Below are 12982 nucleotides of genomic sequence, written 5' to 3'. Positions count from 1 at the left end.
TGCTTTTACCAAACACAATACCGCATTCACAAGATCTAGAAATACCTAGCCAAGTTCGAAGTTGTCTTCGCCCTAGACGTGAAAGGTTGATAATTTCTGAGGGTTTAGTCCAGTCTAAACTTTTTAACTCTTTCTTTCCATTATTAAATTTAATTATTTGATCTTTTTGGTGACTCAAAATGTTAGTCACATTTGTTTTTTTCAAGTACCATTAATATTATTTTTTTACAAAAATTCTCTAACATTTGCAAAAATATTTTTGCAAATTTAACTTTCCCATGTACTTTAATTACTTTCTCTCTCTACTTTTTTGCATACCCAATGTAAATTTACATTTTCAATGTATTTTCTTTATTTCTCCTTAATTCCCGTGATTTTTTAGCAAAAGTGACCATCAATAGGGGACGGAGGGAGTATGTACTATGCATAGCTTAATTGATGTTATGCCTAGTGTCTATATATATAGCACTCAGTATAGATTACTACTAACTGCCTTCCATGCATGCTTCTTGCCTTCTTAGATATCCTGACTAGTGTCTGTTTTAGACTGAACGCATTTGTAGGTCTCTCCCGGCCCTGACAAAGATGAGCCATATGAGATTGCGGCACTTGCATTGGATAGGTGATCAGCATCAGGATTCTTCAACAACTTTGCCTCCATAGGCTCACTGTTAGCAAAGTACAGGAGAAGCTTATATCTTGGTTTGAGGTCTTCGAAGGCATTGAATATTGTCAAATTCAATAGATGGAGGTCAATGTCGTCAAGGGCATCATTCTCCCCACCTTTCCCTCCATCATTCCCTCCACCTTTCCCTCCTTCACGGTAGTACTTCTGCTTGTCTGTTATAATGGGGGGAAACTGAGCTATCAGCTTCAAATCCACTTTTTTGCATTGTTATGTATTTTGGACTTGATTTGGCTTTTGTTTAGAGTTGCTTCTCGGGATTAATTGGCTTACTTGGAAATTTCTGTGTTTGACTTATCTTGTTGGCGTACTATTGTTTTGTAGTAGCTCTCAAGTTCAGGTTTTTCAAGTTCAGGAATCGCAAAAACGCATGAAAGGAAGATTAACACTAAAGATAAGGAATAAGCCATGTTTGTCATCGTTCTTTCTAATATGTACTGTGCATAGCTTAAAAACTGTTATGCCTAGTGTCTATATATATAGCACTCAGTATAGCTTAATGCTAACTGCCTTCCATGCATGCTTCTTGCCTTCTTAGATATCCTGCCTTGATTCTGGTACTTTCTGTTTTAGTCTTATTCTTTATGCTTTACATTATTTTAATTTGAACAATTATACTTCAAGAAGTATATTTGCAGAGCAGGCATGAGGATGATAATACTAAATGTGAAATGCCCGATAAAGTTGAGATGCAGCGAGACAAAGGAGGAACAACAACCAAACTCAGATTGTAAGAGAGGTTGAGGCCCTGGCCAAAGCAGTTTGATTTGCTAGTGTCAAGTTTGTTTTGCCTCCTACTTTTGGTTTATGCAATTTTACAAAATGATTTTATAAATTTGATTGAAATTTGACAAAAGAAAATAATTTGAAGCATGTAAGCATTTCTTAAAATGACATAATGAAGTTATCAGTGTTTGTTAGTGATTTTGTAGCTCAAGTTTTGGTAATTGTATCATCGATTCATGGGTTAGTATTAGTGTATAGCTTATGTAGCTCCATCACTGTTGTACTCGATCAATTTAGGTTGCACTAGCATTGTGTTCCCATGATGCATATTATTATTAAAATAAGGCAGGGAAGTTGGCGAAGTTAACTTTGTAAGATCATGATTCATTACTCAAGGAAGGTGGTTTTGGTGGCTAGAAGGTTGTTCTCGGGGTTACGTTGCCAACAGTCGCACAGGGGGAGGGAAGGGGGGCGAAGGGTGGCTGGGAGGTGTCAGGACTATGGCTAGGCCTCACTAACGGAAAACTTAACAGAACATGGACGGAGGTACCAAAACCTATAATTTTTAAATTTGACGGGTACCAAAATAAAAATAAATTTTAAATGGGTGCGAAAATTCATTTGGGTCCATTTTTGAGGTATCAAAATTCAAAATTTTCTTATTTTTTTACAAAAAATTCACCCCTTTCTCCCAACTCACCAGCTAGCCACCATACTGCACTCTCCAGGCCCCACCCACGCCGGTACCTTGCCCCTTCGTCACCGTCGCGTCGCCCTCCCCCTCCCCTTGAACCAACTGCACCCACCCTCCGCAACCACCAGCCAACCACCACAATCAATCACCCCTCCGCAACTCACCACACCATAATCAATCAACCCCTGCAAACAATCTATCACCACCGCAATCAACCAATCAGCAACACCCTTCGCAACCACAACCACCTTTCCCTCGCCGTTGTGCCTCTCCTTCCCCTAGAACACCACCCCCTTGCCCGAATCCCCCTCCCCAACATCCCTCAAGTTAAATTTTCCCAATTTGAACCTCCAAAACCACGACCCCTTGCCCATCCAAAACTTGCATCCAAACATTCAATTATGTAGATTAGGGTTCCGGTCGCTTAAAAGATTTGCAAATTGGTTCAAATGTTTGTATTTTTTGATGATGGTGAGGTTAGAGGAAGGAGAGAGGGTAAGGAAAGGTCGCCGATGGTCGACCGAGGATTTTGGGAGGGGGGAAAAATTGTTATGGTCTTCGGGGGGTTGGGGGGGGGGGGGGAGGGAGTTGGTTTCCAAGAGGAGGGGTGCTGGTTCAGGGAGATGGGGAGAGGCGACGACGAAGGCTGGGCGCCTGCATGGGTCAAGGCGGCTAGAGGCTTAGGTAAAGGGGTTTTTTTTTTTTTTTTTTTTTTAAAAAAATATTATTTCTAAACTCATTTAAATATATATATATAAAAAAATAACTATAGTTAAATATTTAGTTAAAATTAATTGTCAATGTTATATTTTACTTAATATAAAAAATTCAAGTTGGTGTTATCAAATAAAATTTCCCTACTTTTTATTAAGGGTAATGCTATACATAGCCCTTAGGGCTAAATATAAGCATTGAATTTACTCTTGAAAAATGTATAAAGTTGGGAATTCAAAACAAAAACACGCGCAAATTGGTGTAATTAGTGTGTTTTTGTCATAATTTTCTAAATTTAAACAATTTTCAAGAGTAAATTAAATGCTTTTCCTTTTATTAATTTTTGAAGGAAAAATATATTTTTTTAAAAGGGAAATGGTAAAAAAGGGATTGTTTAAAAAAAAAAAAAAAAAAAGGGGTAAAAAAGGGATAAAAATAAAAGAAAAAAAAAATTGAAAAAGAGAGAGAAAAATGAAAAATGTGGGTTGGTAAATTGATTTCACCATTTTCCCTCGATCTCTTCTCTAAACACCGAAGTTAGGGAGCGCAAACGCAAGATCGCGCCTTGGAATCTTACCCTTAGCCGGCGGGAATCACCTTTTCCAACCGGTCTTACTTCTTTCTCTCTCCTCCCTTTTTTTTTTTTTTTTTTTTCTTTCTTATTCAATTTCTCATTTTTATCTCCTACAATTAAATTCAGATTTATATAAAATACTTTGATTTTTTCTTTCCCACTTTTTTTTTGATTTTTGTTGATTTTTCGATTTCGAGGTATAATTGCTAGCAAATGTTAGATATGATTTGAGATTCATATATTTTTGAGCTTCTTTATCTTTGATTTCATGCAATTCTCCCAATTTTAGCTGGATTGAGCACGAATTTCGAATGTGGTGAAGTTGAATTCTAGGGTTTTCGTTAGATCCCATTTTCCGATTGTAGATTTTTTGAGCTTAATCTTTTTGTGTTGTTTTTATGATTTCATGAATTGAAAAATGGAAATATGAATGATTGATTGAATCTCAATCTTGTTTCCGCCTTTTGGGCTTTAGAATTTTCTGCCGCGCATTTTTTTTTATTGGTATTTTGAGAAATTTTGGGGGAAATTATTGGACTTATGATCATCAAATCTTTCAGAAATTACAATTCTTGTGATTTATGAAGTTCAATTGTGATATATTGTGAGTTCTGATGTGATTTGTTCTTTTGGGATACAGGAGAACTTTTGTGACAGAATGTCTACAATGGATGAGCCATTGTATCCAATTGCTGTTTTGATAGATGAGTTGAAAAATGATGATATACAGCTACGATTAAATTCAATTCGGAGGCTGTCTACAATTGCTCGTGCCCTTGGAGAGGAGCGAACCCGGAAAGAGTTGATCCCGTTTTTGAGTGAGAATAATGATGATGATGATGAGGTTCTTCTGGCAATGGCGGAGGAGTTGGGTGTATTTATACCATATGTTGGTGGTGTTGAGCATGCCCACGTTTTGCTTCCGCCATTGGAAACGCTTTGCACGGTAGAGGAGACTTGTGTGAGGGACAAAGCTGTCGAGTCGTTGAGTAGAATTGGATCCCAGATGAGGGAAAGTGATTTGGTTGATTATTTTATTCCTTTAGTGAAGGTGAATTTCCTTTCTTATAAGTATATTTTATTACATTATTGGTGCTTGTTTTGCATTAATTGAAAATCGAGGGTATTTGTTATAGGATCTTACTATTTGTTATAGGATCTTACATTATTAGATCGAAACTCTCAGAACTTAATGTTGGAATTGGATTAGGCATTTCATTGAATGATGAATTTGGTGCCGTGCTAGTTAGTGTTTGCTCCTCAGTGTCTATTCTCACTTTTGCTGGTTCAAGATTTTGTTTCATAGATATAACTATCCAATGTTTATTAGTCTACTTCACGCTGAACCCCTGATCATGGCCAAATTTTAACCTTAATGGGAATAATTATATGAGTTCGTAAAATGTTTTGTCTTTCTTTCTGGAAGGGAATAATAAGTTACCCCCGTCATGCTGAATTGAGGTACTTTGAAAAAGAAACGAAAATGCATCTCAACTCTTTGTTTTGAGCTGGTACATCTGTGGTTGCTGTTAAACATTTTCTTTTCTTTTTATAAGTCATGGCATGCACACAGTTGCTTTTCTTATTGATCAATTGTGATGCCTATAGTAGTAAAGCATGGCCATGTGCTGGTGTATTCCTTTGAAACCTCACAATTTAACATTTCCACTTTACAGAGATTGGCAGCAGGAGAATGGTTTACAGCCCGAGTATCTGCCTGCGGACTCTTTCACATTGCTTATCCAAGTGCCCCTGATTTGTTGAAGACAGAGCTAAGGTCAATATTCAACCAGTTATGTCAAGATGACATGCCAATGGTGAGAAGATCTGCTGCCACAAATCTGGGGAAGTTTGCCGCAACTGTTGAACCCACTCATCTGAAGACCGATGTTATGGCAATGTTTGAGGATCTAACTCAAGATGGTTAGTGATTCTTACTTGTTTCCCTCTGCATTGATCCTTTTTTTTAATCAACCCGACATAATGATCTGTTCAGATTCTTTTAATTTTGAAATTAGGGGAACTGTTTGTTGCATAACAAAATGATTTGTTGACTAGAAGTGAGAACTTTTCTTCTTTTTTATTTTTCTCTAGCTGAAGTGAGAACTTTTTAATCAACTTTTCTACTTAAGCTCATTTAGTAATAGAAAGTCAAGGATAAGTGTGAAAGCAAGGTAGTCCATAGGCGGTGATTAGCAAATTACTGAGGTGAACAACGAATAATATTTGGTGTTTTAATGCTATCTACAATTTTAAACAATTATGTTATGTGGCTGTACCTTGGTATAAAATTGTATGAATAGCTAATTTTTGTGCTGTTAATACGGTAATACCGAATAAACCTATATCTTTCACTTTGAAGACCAAGGAATATGTATCACAGATTCTGATAAATCGGCATGATCTAAAATCAAATCACCAATCATTTTGATGATGATAATAGTATTTAGGAATTGCAAGAGGAAGGAGGAAGTGCAATAGAAAGAGTGGGCGATTATTGTAGAACATTTTGTATGGAGGAGACTCTTGATTTGTTCAGAGGATGAGGATAGAGATATTGTTAGACTGAATCAAAGTGTGGGATGAAGCTCGTGCATCACCTCTACAACATAACCCAATTAGAAATATAAGCTCAGATTCTCATAATACTTTTCTTTTTTTTTTTTTTTTGGGGGGGGGTGCTTTTATCTTTTGATATTGTTAGACTAATCAAAGTGTGGGATGAAGCTTGTGCATCACCTTTACAACATAACCCAATTAGAAGTGTAAACTCAGATTCTCATAATAAGGATATTTGAAATGCCAAAGATTAAAAAATTTCCCATTGCAAGCTTATCGTAGTGTAAAGAAAGTCAATTTAGATTACATACGCCTTTTGAGCACAGCCCTACAGCACTATTATGGTTTATAGTTGGAGAATAATGTTAGGATTGAGGATTATGAAACTAAATGCAAATATTTTTGTTAGTTGTAGACATGCCTCGCGTGTCTAGGAATTGACATTGTACTGGATAGATATCTGATCAAATTATAGTAGTTTGGTGCTAATGCCTCTTCATCAAATGCTCCAAAAAGGATAGTATTAGCCAAAATACTATGTTGGCCTGCTACTATGATGATATAGATCCAACAATTCCTAAATACCGAAATATTGTTTGAAATAGATAAAAATAGAAAGCCTTAGAAACAGTTACACCACTAAGGGTAGAAAGATAAACAACTTAAACTACAAACACTCAATATTATTCAATTTTATACATAATTCCACTTCACTTCCCTACCCTGGTTAGGACTATGGATTTTTACATCCTCATTACTATCACTATTTCAACTACTTATTATTTAAATCAATAACAGTGGATGAATAATTTGACTTTGTTGCATCTTGGAAGTCTCTCTTATAGGGATATGGGAGTGATATTCTGTTACTAGCTTGAATAGGATGTAGAATAGGGGTGGTTATAGTGGTTGAAAACATGCTAGGGTTGATAATTATGAGACTAAACTTGTATTTTTTGTATTCGGCAAATCCTTTTTCCTCCTTTTCCATATTCAAAACATCCATATTTTTTTTCTCCTTCTGAGTGATTATTTGAATTTTTTTCAATATAGATCAGGACTCTGTGCGCTTATTAGCTGTTGAGGGCTGTGCTGCACTTGGGAAGTTGTTGGAGCCGCAGGACTGTGTCGCACATATACTTCCTGTTATTGTTAATTTCTCTCAGGTAATTTACTTCCGTTTAATTTATTGTTCTGTATGTATTCCAATGTTCCACTAGCAATATCATTCAACTGTGTGTTGATCATGGTCTCAATTGTGGATATGTGGCAGTTACTTTCACTTAGTTAATTTTGTTGCCCATTATTACCTTTATGGAGAAGCTGCAGTGGAATATACTGTTATTCATGATTGTGCATGTGCATTTGTTCTTTTATCTGAATATTTCAATAAATTTTTTAAGAGATTTTGCAATATTTGTGTATTCTTATATTGAAATATATACTTGAATGTAATTGTTACAGAATGTTGAATGCTGTTTTTAGGTAGAATTCTTATGTACTTTGAAAATATTTTTGCTTTTCAAAAACTTTGTTGTTATCTTGTTGAATGAAGAGCTTGCGAGTGAGTGTATGGATTTTGCTTGTGAAGCATAAGGGTTCGTTTGGCATCATTGTGGTTTTCTGTTTTTTGGTTTTCAAACTCAAATGATATACGTCATATAATAAAACAAAAATTAGACAAACTCATTAAAATCATGATAATATTGAAAACTGACAACTGAATAGTGGAAACACCTTTTTCTTGTTTCCTGTTTTTGGTTTTTTGTTTTCAGAAAAACTAAAACTGAAAACAAAAAACAATGCCAAATAAGCCCTTAGCTTTTCTGTTGGTATCCTTATTCTGTTTTATGGTGCTGGACCAGGATAAGTCTTGGCGTGTGCGGTACATGGTTGCCAATCAACTGTATGAACTTTGCGAAGCTGTTGGCCCTGAGCCGACAAGGTGATTATTGGATCTCAACTGCTCTATTAGTTATCTTGGAATCTTAATTTCAGAAAGCTTTTTGTATAGAATTGGAAGAATATGCTTTGTTGGTTATAGCACTTGGCCCCTATATTTATAGTGCTTTTATTGGGTGACTGAAAAGGGTGTGGTACGTTTACCACTTGACCTATGGAGAGTTTGTTACCTCTCTGATCTTTATACCTTCCAAATTTATTTATTAACTGCATTATCTTTACAAGTAATTCCTTCGTCAGGATTATGGCTTTGAATGGAATCATATTAGCAATTTTTTTTTTTTTTTTTTTTTTTATCTTATTTTTTTTAGGTATTAGGCCCACCTAGATGTGTCTGGATGTTTTTGCTGTGTTTCATTAGCAACAAGACTTGTCTGCAGTCATTTCTATTGTCCGATGCTCAGAGATTATGAGGGTGGTTTGTGAAAAATTGAGTTGTGGAATGGGGTTAACATCTTTAACAAATCGTATTTGGATAGTAATTCCCAGTTGGTTTCGGTGTAGTAAAGTGGAAGCTGCGTTGCAAATTTTTTCTGGTAATTTTTTTGGTATGGCTAATTCTACAGATCTTCCATGCAAGTCATGTTATGGATCCTGTCTTTGGGATTTGGTGATCTCCCTAACTTCTTTTATGACCTTTTTAAATGAGCTAGCTTTCTGATTTTGGGATCTTTAATCGCTTATCATTCAGTGTATTGGTTATAATAATTTGTGCTACATTTTTCCTATCAAAATTGTGACCATAAGTCCATAACCTCATGGAGTCATGGTGATACATATTTTTTACTCCCTCCATTCCAAATTAGTAATCTTTGAGTGAGTCCAAAGTAGTTTTACTTGACCCAGAAAACCTTATCAGAACCTGCCCGGATTATGGAGGGTCTTAAACCCAGTATTTCAACCAATATCTGAAAATAATTAAATTTGTTTGACCCTAAAGTGGCCTGTAAACTGACTTTTACCAAATCTGAATTTACCTGACCTGACTGATATACTTGGTACTTTCAAGGCTATGCGCCCATACCAAGGAGTTAGGGCCTGTTCTCTTCAGCTTAATTTCATTTCAGTTCAGCTCAGTTTAGTTCCTAATTTCCTTCTCTTATAAACAATTCATTTCAGTTCAGTTCAGTTAAGCTCCAATCAGTTCAGCTCAGCTCAACTCAGTACAGTAAATCAGAACAGGCCCTTAGTAGCTATTGGCATCTATAATTGATAAATTTATCAGTTGAGATTTGATAGTAGATTGATGTTTCAAGTGATTCATATGGAATTAAAACAAAAAAAAAAAAAAAAAAGATGCTAATTAGACAGATTTTATGAAATGGAAGGGTGTATCATTAGGGTTTTGTTTTGAAGATATCATATGCACTATCCTTTCAAAGAGAGTGCTAGGAGACATATGAGTAGTATAGTACTCCCTTTGTTTCATTATGAGCTTCAGATTTATTGTGGCTACAGAAGCCAATGGAAGGAGTGAGTGTTCTTTGCTTTCTAAATAGGAGAGCAAATGTGATTGTGAGAGAAGGTGGTTCATAACTTTATGGAATGCCCTGAAAGGAAAAGAGTGATGATCTTTATGGAACATAGGAAGTGCTTATATCAGTTTATTTTATATTGTTGTCTTACTATGCTGGTTCTTGTAATAAGATTTTTGGTGGAGCTATTTATTGGTAATTCTGTGTTTATGAATGTCTGTTGGGATCTCTACGTTTCTCAAATATCAGTGGCAGACAGTTGAGTAGATTAATTGGCTTGAAATTATTTTCGCACAGATAGTAATGATAATGGTCCTGTGAAAAGATTGATAACTTTTGTTAGCTGTTTGGGAAATTGCTGATGTAGCTTTAAGCTAGAAATCATAATCGACTTTTTGTTAGAATTAAGAAGGCATATGGCGTGGATAATTTCAATGCTCTTTCAAGGATGAAGGAGCTACAATGATCTAACATATCTATTGAGGATCACAAGAAAGCTGGACTCCCAGGAAGGCTCAGTTTCATCAGGATGCTCTTAGGTTGAAGTTCACTGTCTTCATTTATCAATTGGTGATTAGCAGGCTTTGTGTTAGTGATCTTAGGCTTGAGAGTGCTTTGTTAGATTTTGGAGAGTGGTCATTCTTGGTGCTAGTATACTTCTTCCATTGTCTTGGGTGTTTAATGTGATACATGGGGCTTGTGTATATTGAGAGTCATCTGCTTTGCTTCTATCTACAATGATTGAGCTTTATTAATTTTTTCTGTCTCCTTTATTCCCTTTTTGTGGCTTGAATATTATGTGTATACATATTTTTTTCTACTCCCTTGTGTTTATTTGTTTCATCTGTAACATGTTGATCTTGGACCCGTCATAGCTTTAATTAACAAATTTCCTTCACCTACATTTATTTTAGGACGGATCTAGTTCCTGCATATGTGCGACTACTTAGAGATAATGAAGCTGAAGTACGTATTGCCGCTGCTGGTAAAGTAACTAAGTTTTGTCGGATTTTGAGTCCTGAGCTCGCAATCCAACATATTCTCCCTTGTGTTAAGGTATATGCCTATTAAATCATTTTTATCTGTTAATTTTTTAATTTTTGAACATTTTTAATAATGGTAGGTATGTCTTTTTTAAAAAATTGTTTTTATGGTATTGTACAGGACTTGTCATCTGATTCTTCTCAGCATGTTCGCTCTGCTTTGGCATCTGTGATCATGGGAATGGCCCCTGTTTTAGGGAAGGTAGAAATATAGGGCATTAGTCTGCTACGCTGCTTACTGTTTTATCTTTCAGTTATGATGGGAGACTAAAGGATTCTGCTGCTTTGTTTCATTTGAGTACTCTCTTATTTAGTACTCAAAATCAAAATGCAATGCGATTTTGTCTCTTTGCTGTTTCTTTTTCCTTATGAAACTCTAGTTATATGAATTAGAGAAATTTTCTGTATGATTCTCCTGTTGATGTGCTTGAAAATTTTACCACTTTCTGAATGAGATTGATTTGGTGGTATTGCAGGATGCTACGATTGAGCAACTTCTTCCAATATTTCTTTCCCTCTTAAAGGATGAATTCCCAGATGTTCGTCTTAATATAATCAGCAAGCTCGATCAAGTAAATCAGGTCTGTTTAATAGTGTATTTATGTCTATTCTTTCCCTTCCTGTTATGTTTGTATAGCCTTTAGACTGTACGTGTGACAAATTTAGACTTGGTAATGGGCTGTGTGATAATTTTGTTTATCTTGAAGAAAATGTTTCACTTTATTTGCTTTGAATTTCTTACTGCCTTTAATCATGTTGAGGCTATTTTGTAGGTTATTGGCATTGATCTATTGTCTCAATCCCTCTTGCCTGCCATTGTGGAGCTTGCTGAAGATAGACATTGGAGAGTCCGACTTGCAATCATAGAGTACATACCGTTACTTGCAAGCCAGCTAGGTGTTGGGTTCTTTGATGATAAACTTGGCGCCCTGTGTATGCAATGGTTGCAGGATAAGGTTAGATTCGAGTTTTCTGACCCTTTATCTAATTTTCGTCTGATTTCATTCATCTTTCACTAATAAGTGAGGTTTTTCTCATCCTTTACATTCCCGCTGAATAAATCTTTAAAACTTCTGCAAGTCACCTAGTTACCTGAATTTCTAAATCTGCTATTCACGAAATATAATTTTAGCTTGATCTCAAGTATTTGAGTGATAATGGACAAGGCCCACATTGTAGGTGTACTCCATTCGTGATGCTGCTGCTAATAATGTGAAGCGCCTTGCAGAAGAATTTGGTCCTGAGTGGGCCATGCAGCATATTGTTCCACAGGTATTGCTTTTGAAATTAATTCTTTCATTCCACCCCACCCCACCCCCCCGAAAAAGAAAAAAACCACACTGGCTGAGTTTATCTCGACTTGGACTTGGCAGTTTAGTGCAGTCCTTGAACCTCATCCCCATTGGTACCTCAACAATTACTCAAAAATCTTGAATGTTCAACATTAGTGTCGAATGGGGAAACTATGAATTATAACGTCACTATGGTTCTTCAAATTTTATTTATTTATTTTTTTCCTATTTTGCTGAGATACTCTTCAATCTGATCTGTGAACTGTCAGGTTTTGGAGATGATGAGTAATCCCCACTATCTGTACCGGATGACAATTTTGCATGCAGTTTCTCTACTTGCTCCTGTCTTGGGTTCTGAAATTACGTGCACAAAGTTATTGCCAGTTGTGATTACTGCCTCAAAAGACAGGTAAGAACTCTATGAATAGTAAAATATTCTCACATTTATTTAGGTGTTGGATTCCTGACGAATTCTTATAATATTTGTTTAGGGTTCCCAACATAAAGTTCAATGTAGCAAAGGTGCTGCAATCCCTTGTACCGATTGTTGATCAGTCTGTAAGTAGATGCACCTCATACCTCAACATTTAGTCTTATCCTACTGAACTGCATACCTGATTATACATGAGGGTTTACTTTTTATGCAGGTGGTAGAAAAAACAATTCGGCCCTGTTTAGTTGAGTTGAATGAGGACCCTGATGTTGATGTTCGTTTCTTTGCAAACCAAGCGCTCCAATCCATTGATCATGTGATGATGTCTAGTTAAGGCAAGCTAGCTGAATGAGGTTCTTAAGGTTGGTATACTTCAGTCTGCAGAAAGGCGCTGTAGTTTCTATAGCATTCAGATGAAACATATCTTCTTGTAATCATGAGTTTTAGGTTCTGCTAGTTGCGTGTCTGAGTATGATATAACCATAGAGAGCTCTCAGAGTGCACTCTTATTAATTGTACCGTTTCTTTTGCCTTCTTTTTCTTTGTTTCTTGTACAAATTATTTAATAATACTCCTAGTTGAAAACCATGCCTCTGGTTTGTTCATGAATTTTGTCGATCTTTTATCTGCACCTATCTTCTCAATTAAGGTGGCCCTGTTTTATGTTGATGAACAAATTTTATAATTCCAATTATAGTACCATAATGTATCAACACCAAGAATATATTTATATAAGTTCGTAGTTCCTACATGATGTTATTGATTGTAAAGTACCTGTATATAATAATCTATTATGCCGTGTTACCTCAATGGAAATTTTCCCTT

General features: G+C 35.9%; 1 protein-coding gene across 1 annotated transcript; it reads left to right on the top strand.

Moving 5' to 3' along the window:
• Positions 1-3299: 3299 nt before the first annotated feature.
• LOC145600193 (uncharacterized) lies at positions 3300-12762 on the top strand. The gene is made up of 13 exons (XM_081656094.1): positions 3300-3428; positions 4034-4444; positions 5070-5316; positions 7006-7118; positions 7818-7897; positions 10304-10445; positions 10554-10634; positions 10909-11013; positions 11206-11388; positions 11612-11704; positions 11994-12133; positions 12216-12282; positions 12372-12762. Exons 2-13 carry the CDS (start codon positions 4052-4054, stop codon positions 12489-12491), a joined length of 1764 nt encoding a protein of 587 aa, XP_081512220.1. The 5' UTR covers positions 3300-3428; positions 4034-4051; the 3' UTR covers positions 12492-12762.
• Positions 12763-12982: the final 220 nt, after the last annotated feature.

This window comes from Chenopodium album, chromosome 21 (genome assembly GCF_948465745.1).
Source record: "Chenopodium album chromosome 21, dcCheAlbu1.1, whole genome shotgun sequence".
Classification (NCBI taxonomy): Eukaryota; Viridiplantae; Streptophyta; class Magnoliopsida; order Caryophyllales; family Amaranthaceae; genus Chenopodium; species Chenopodium album.
Note: the sequence above shows the minus strand (reverse complement) of the source record. Positions and strands in the feature narration are given on the sequence as shown.

Excerpts from the sequence above, each read along its gene's own strand:
- LOC145600193 (XM_081656094.1), top strand. The coding sequence starts at position 4,052 with ATGTCTACAATGGATGAGCCATTGTATCCAATTGCTGTTTTGATAGAT. Across the intron at positions 4,445-5,069 it reads ATTTTATTCCTTTAGTGAAG|AGATTGGCAGCAGGAGAATG; the intron begins GTGAATTTCCTT and ends TCCACTTTACAG. Across the intron at positions 12,283-12,371 it reads TACCGATTGTTGATCAGTCT|GTGGTAGAAAAAACAATTCG; the intron begins GTAAGTAGATGC and ends CTTTTTATGCAG.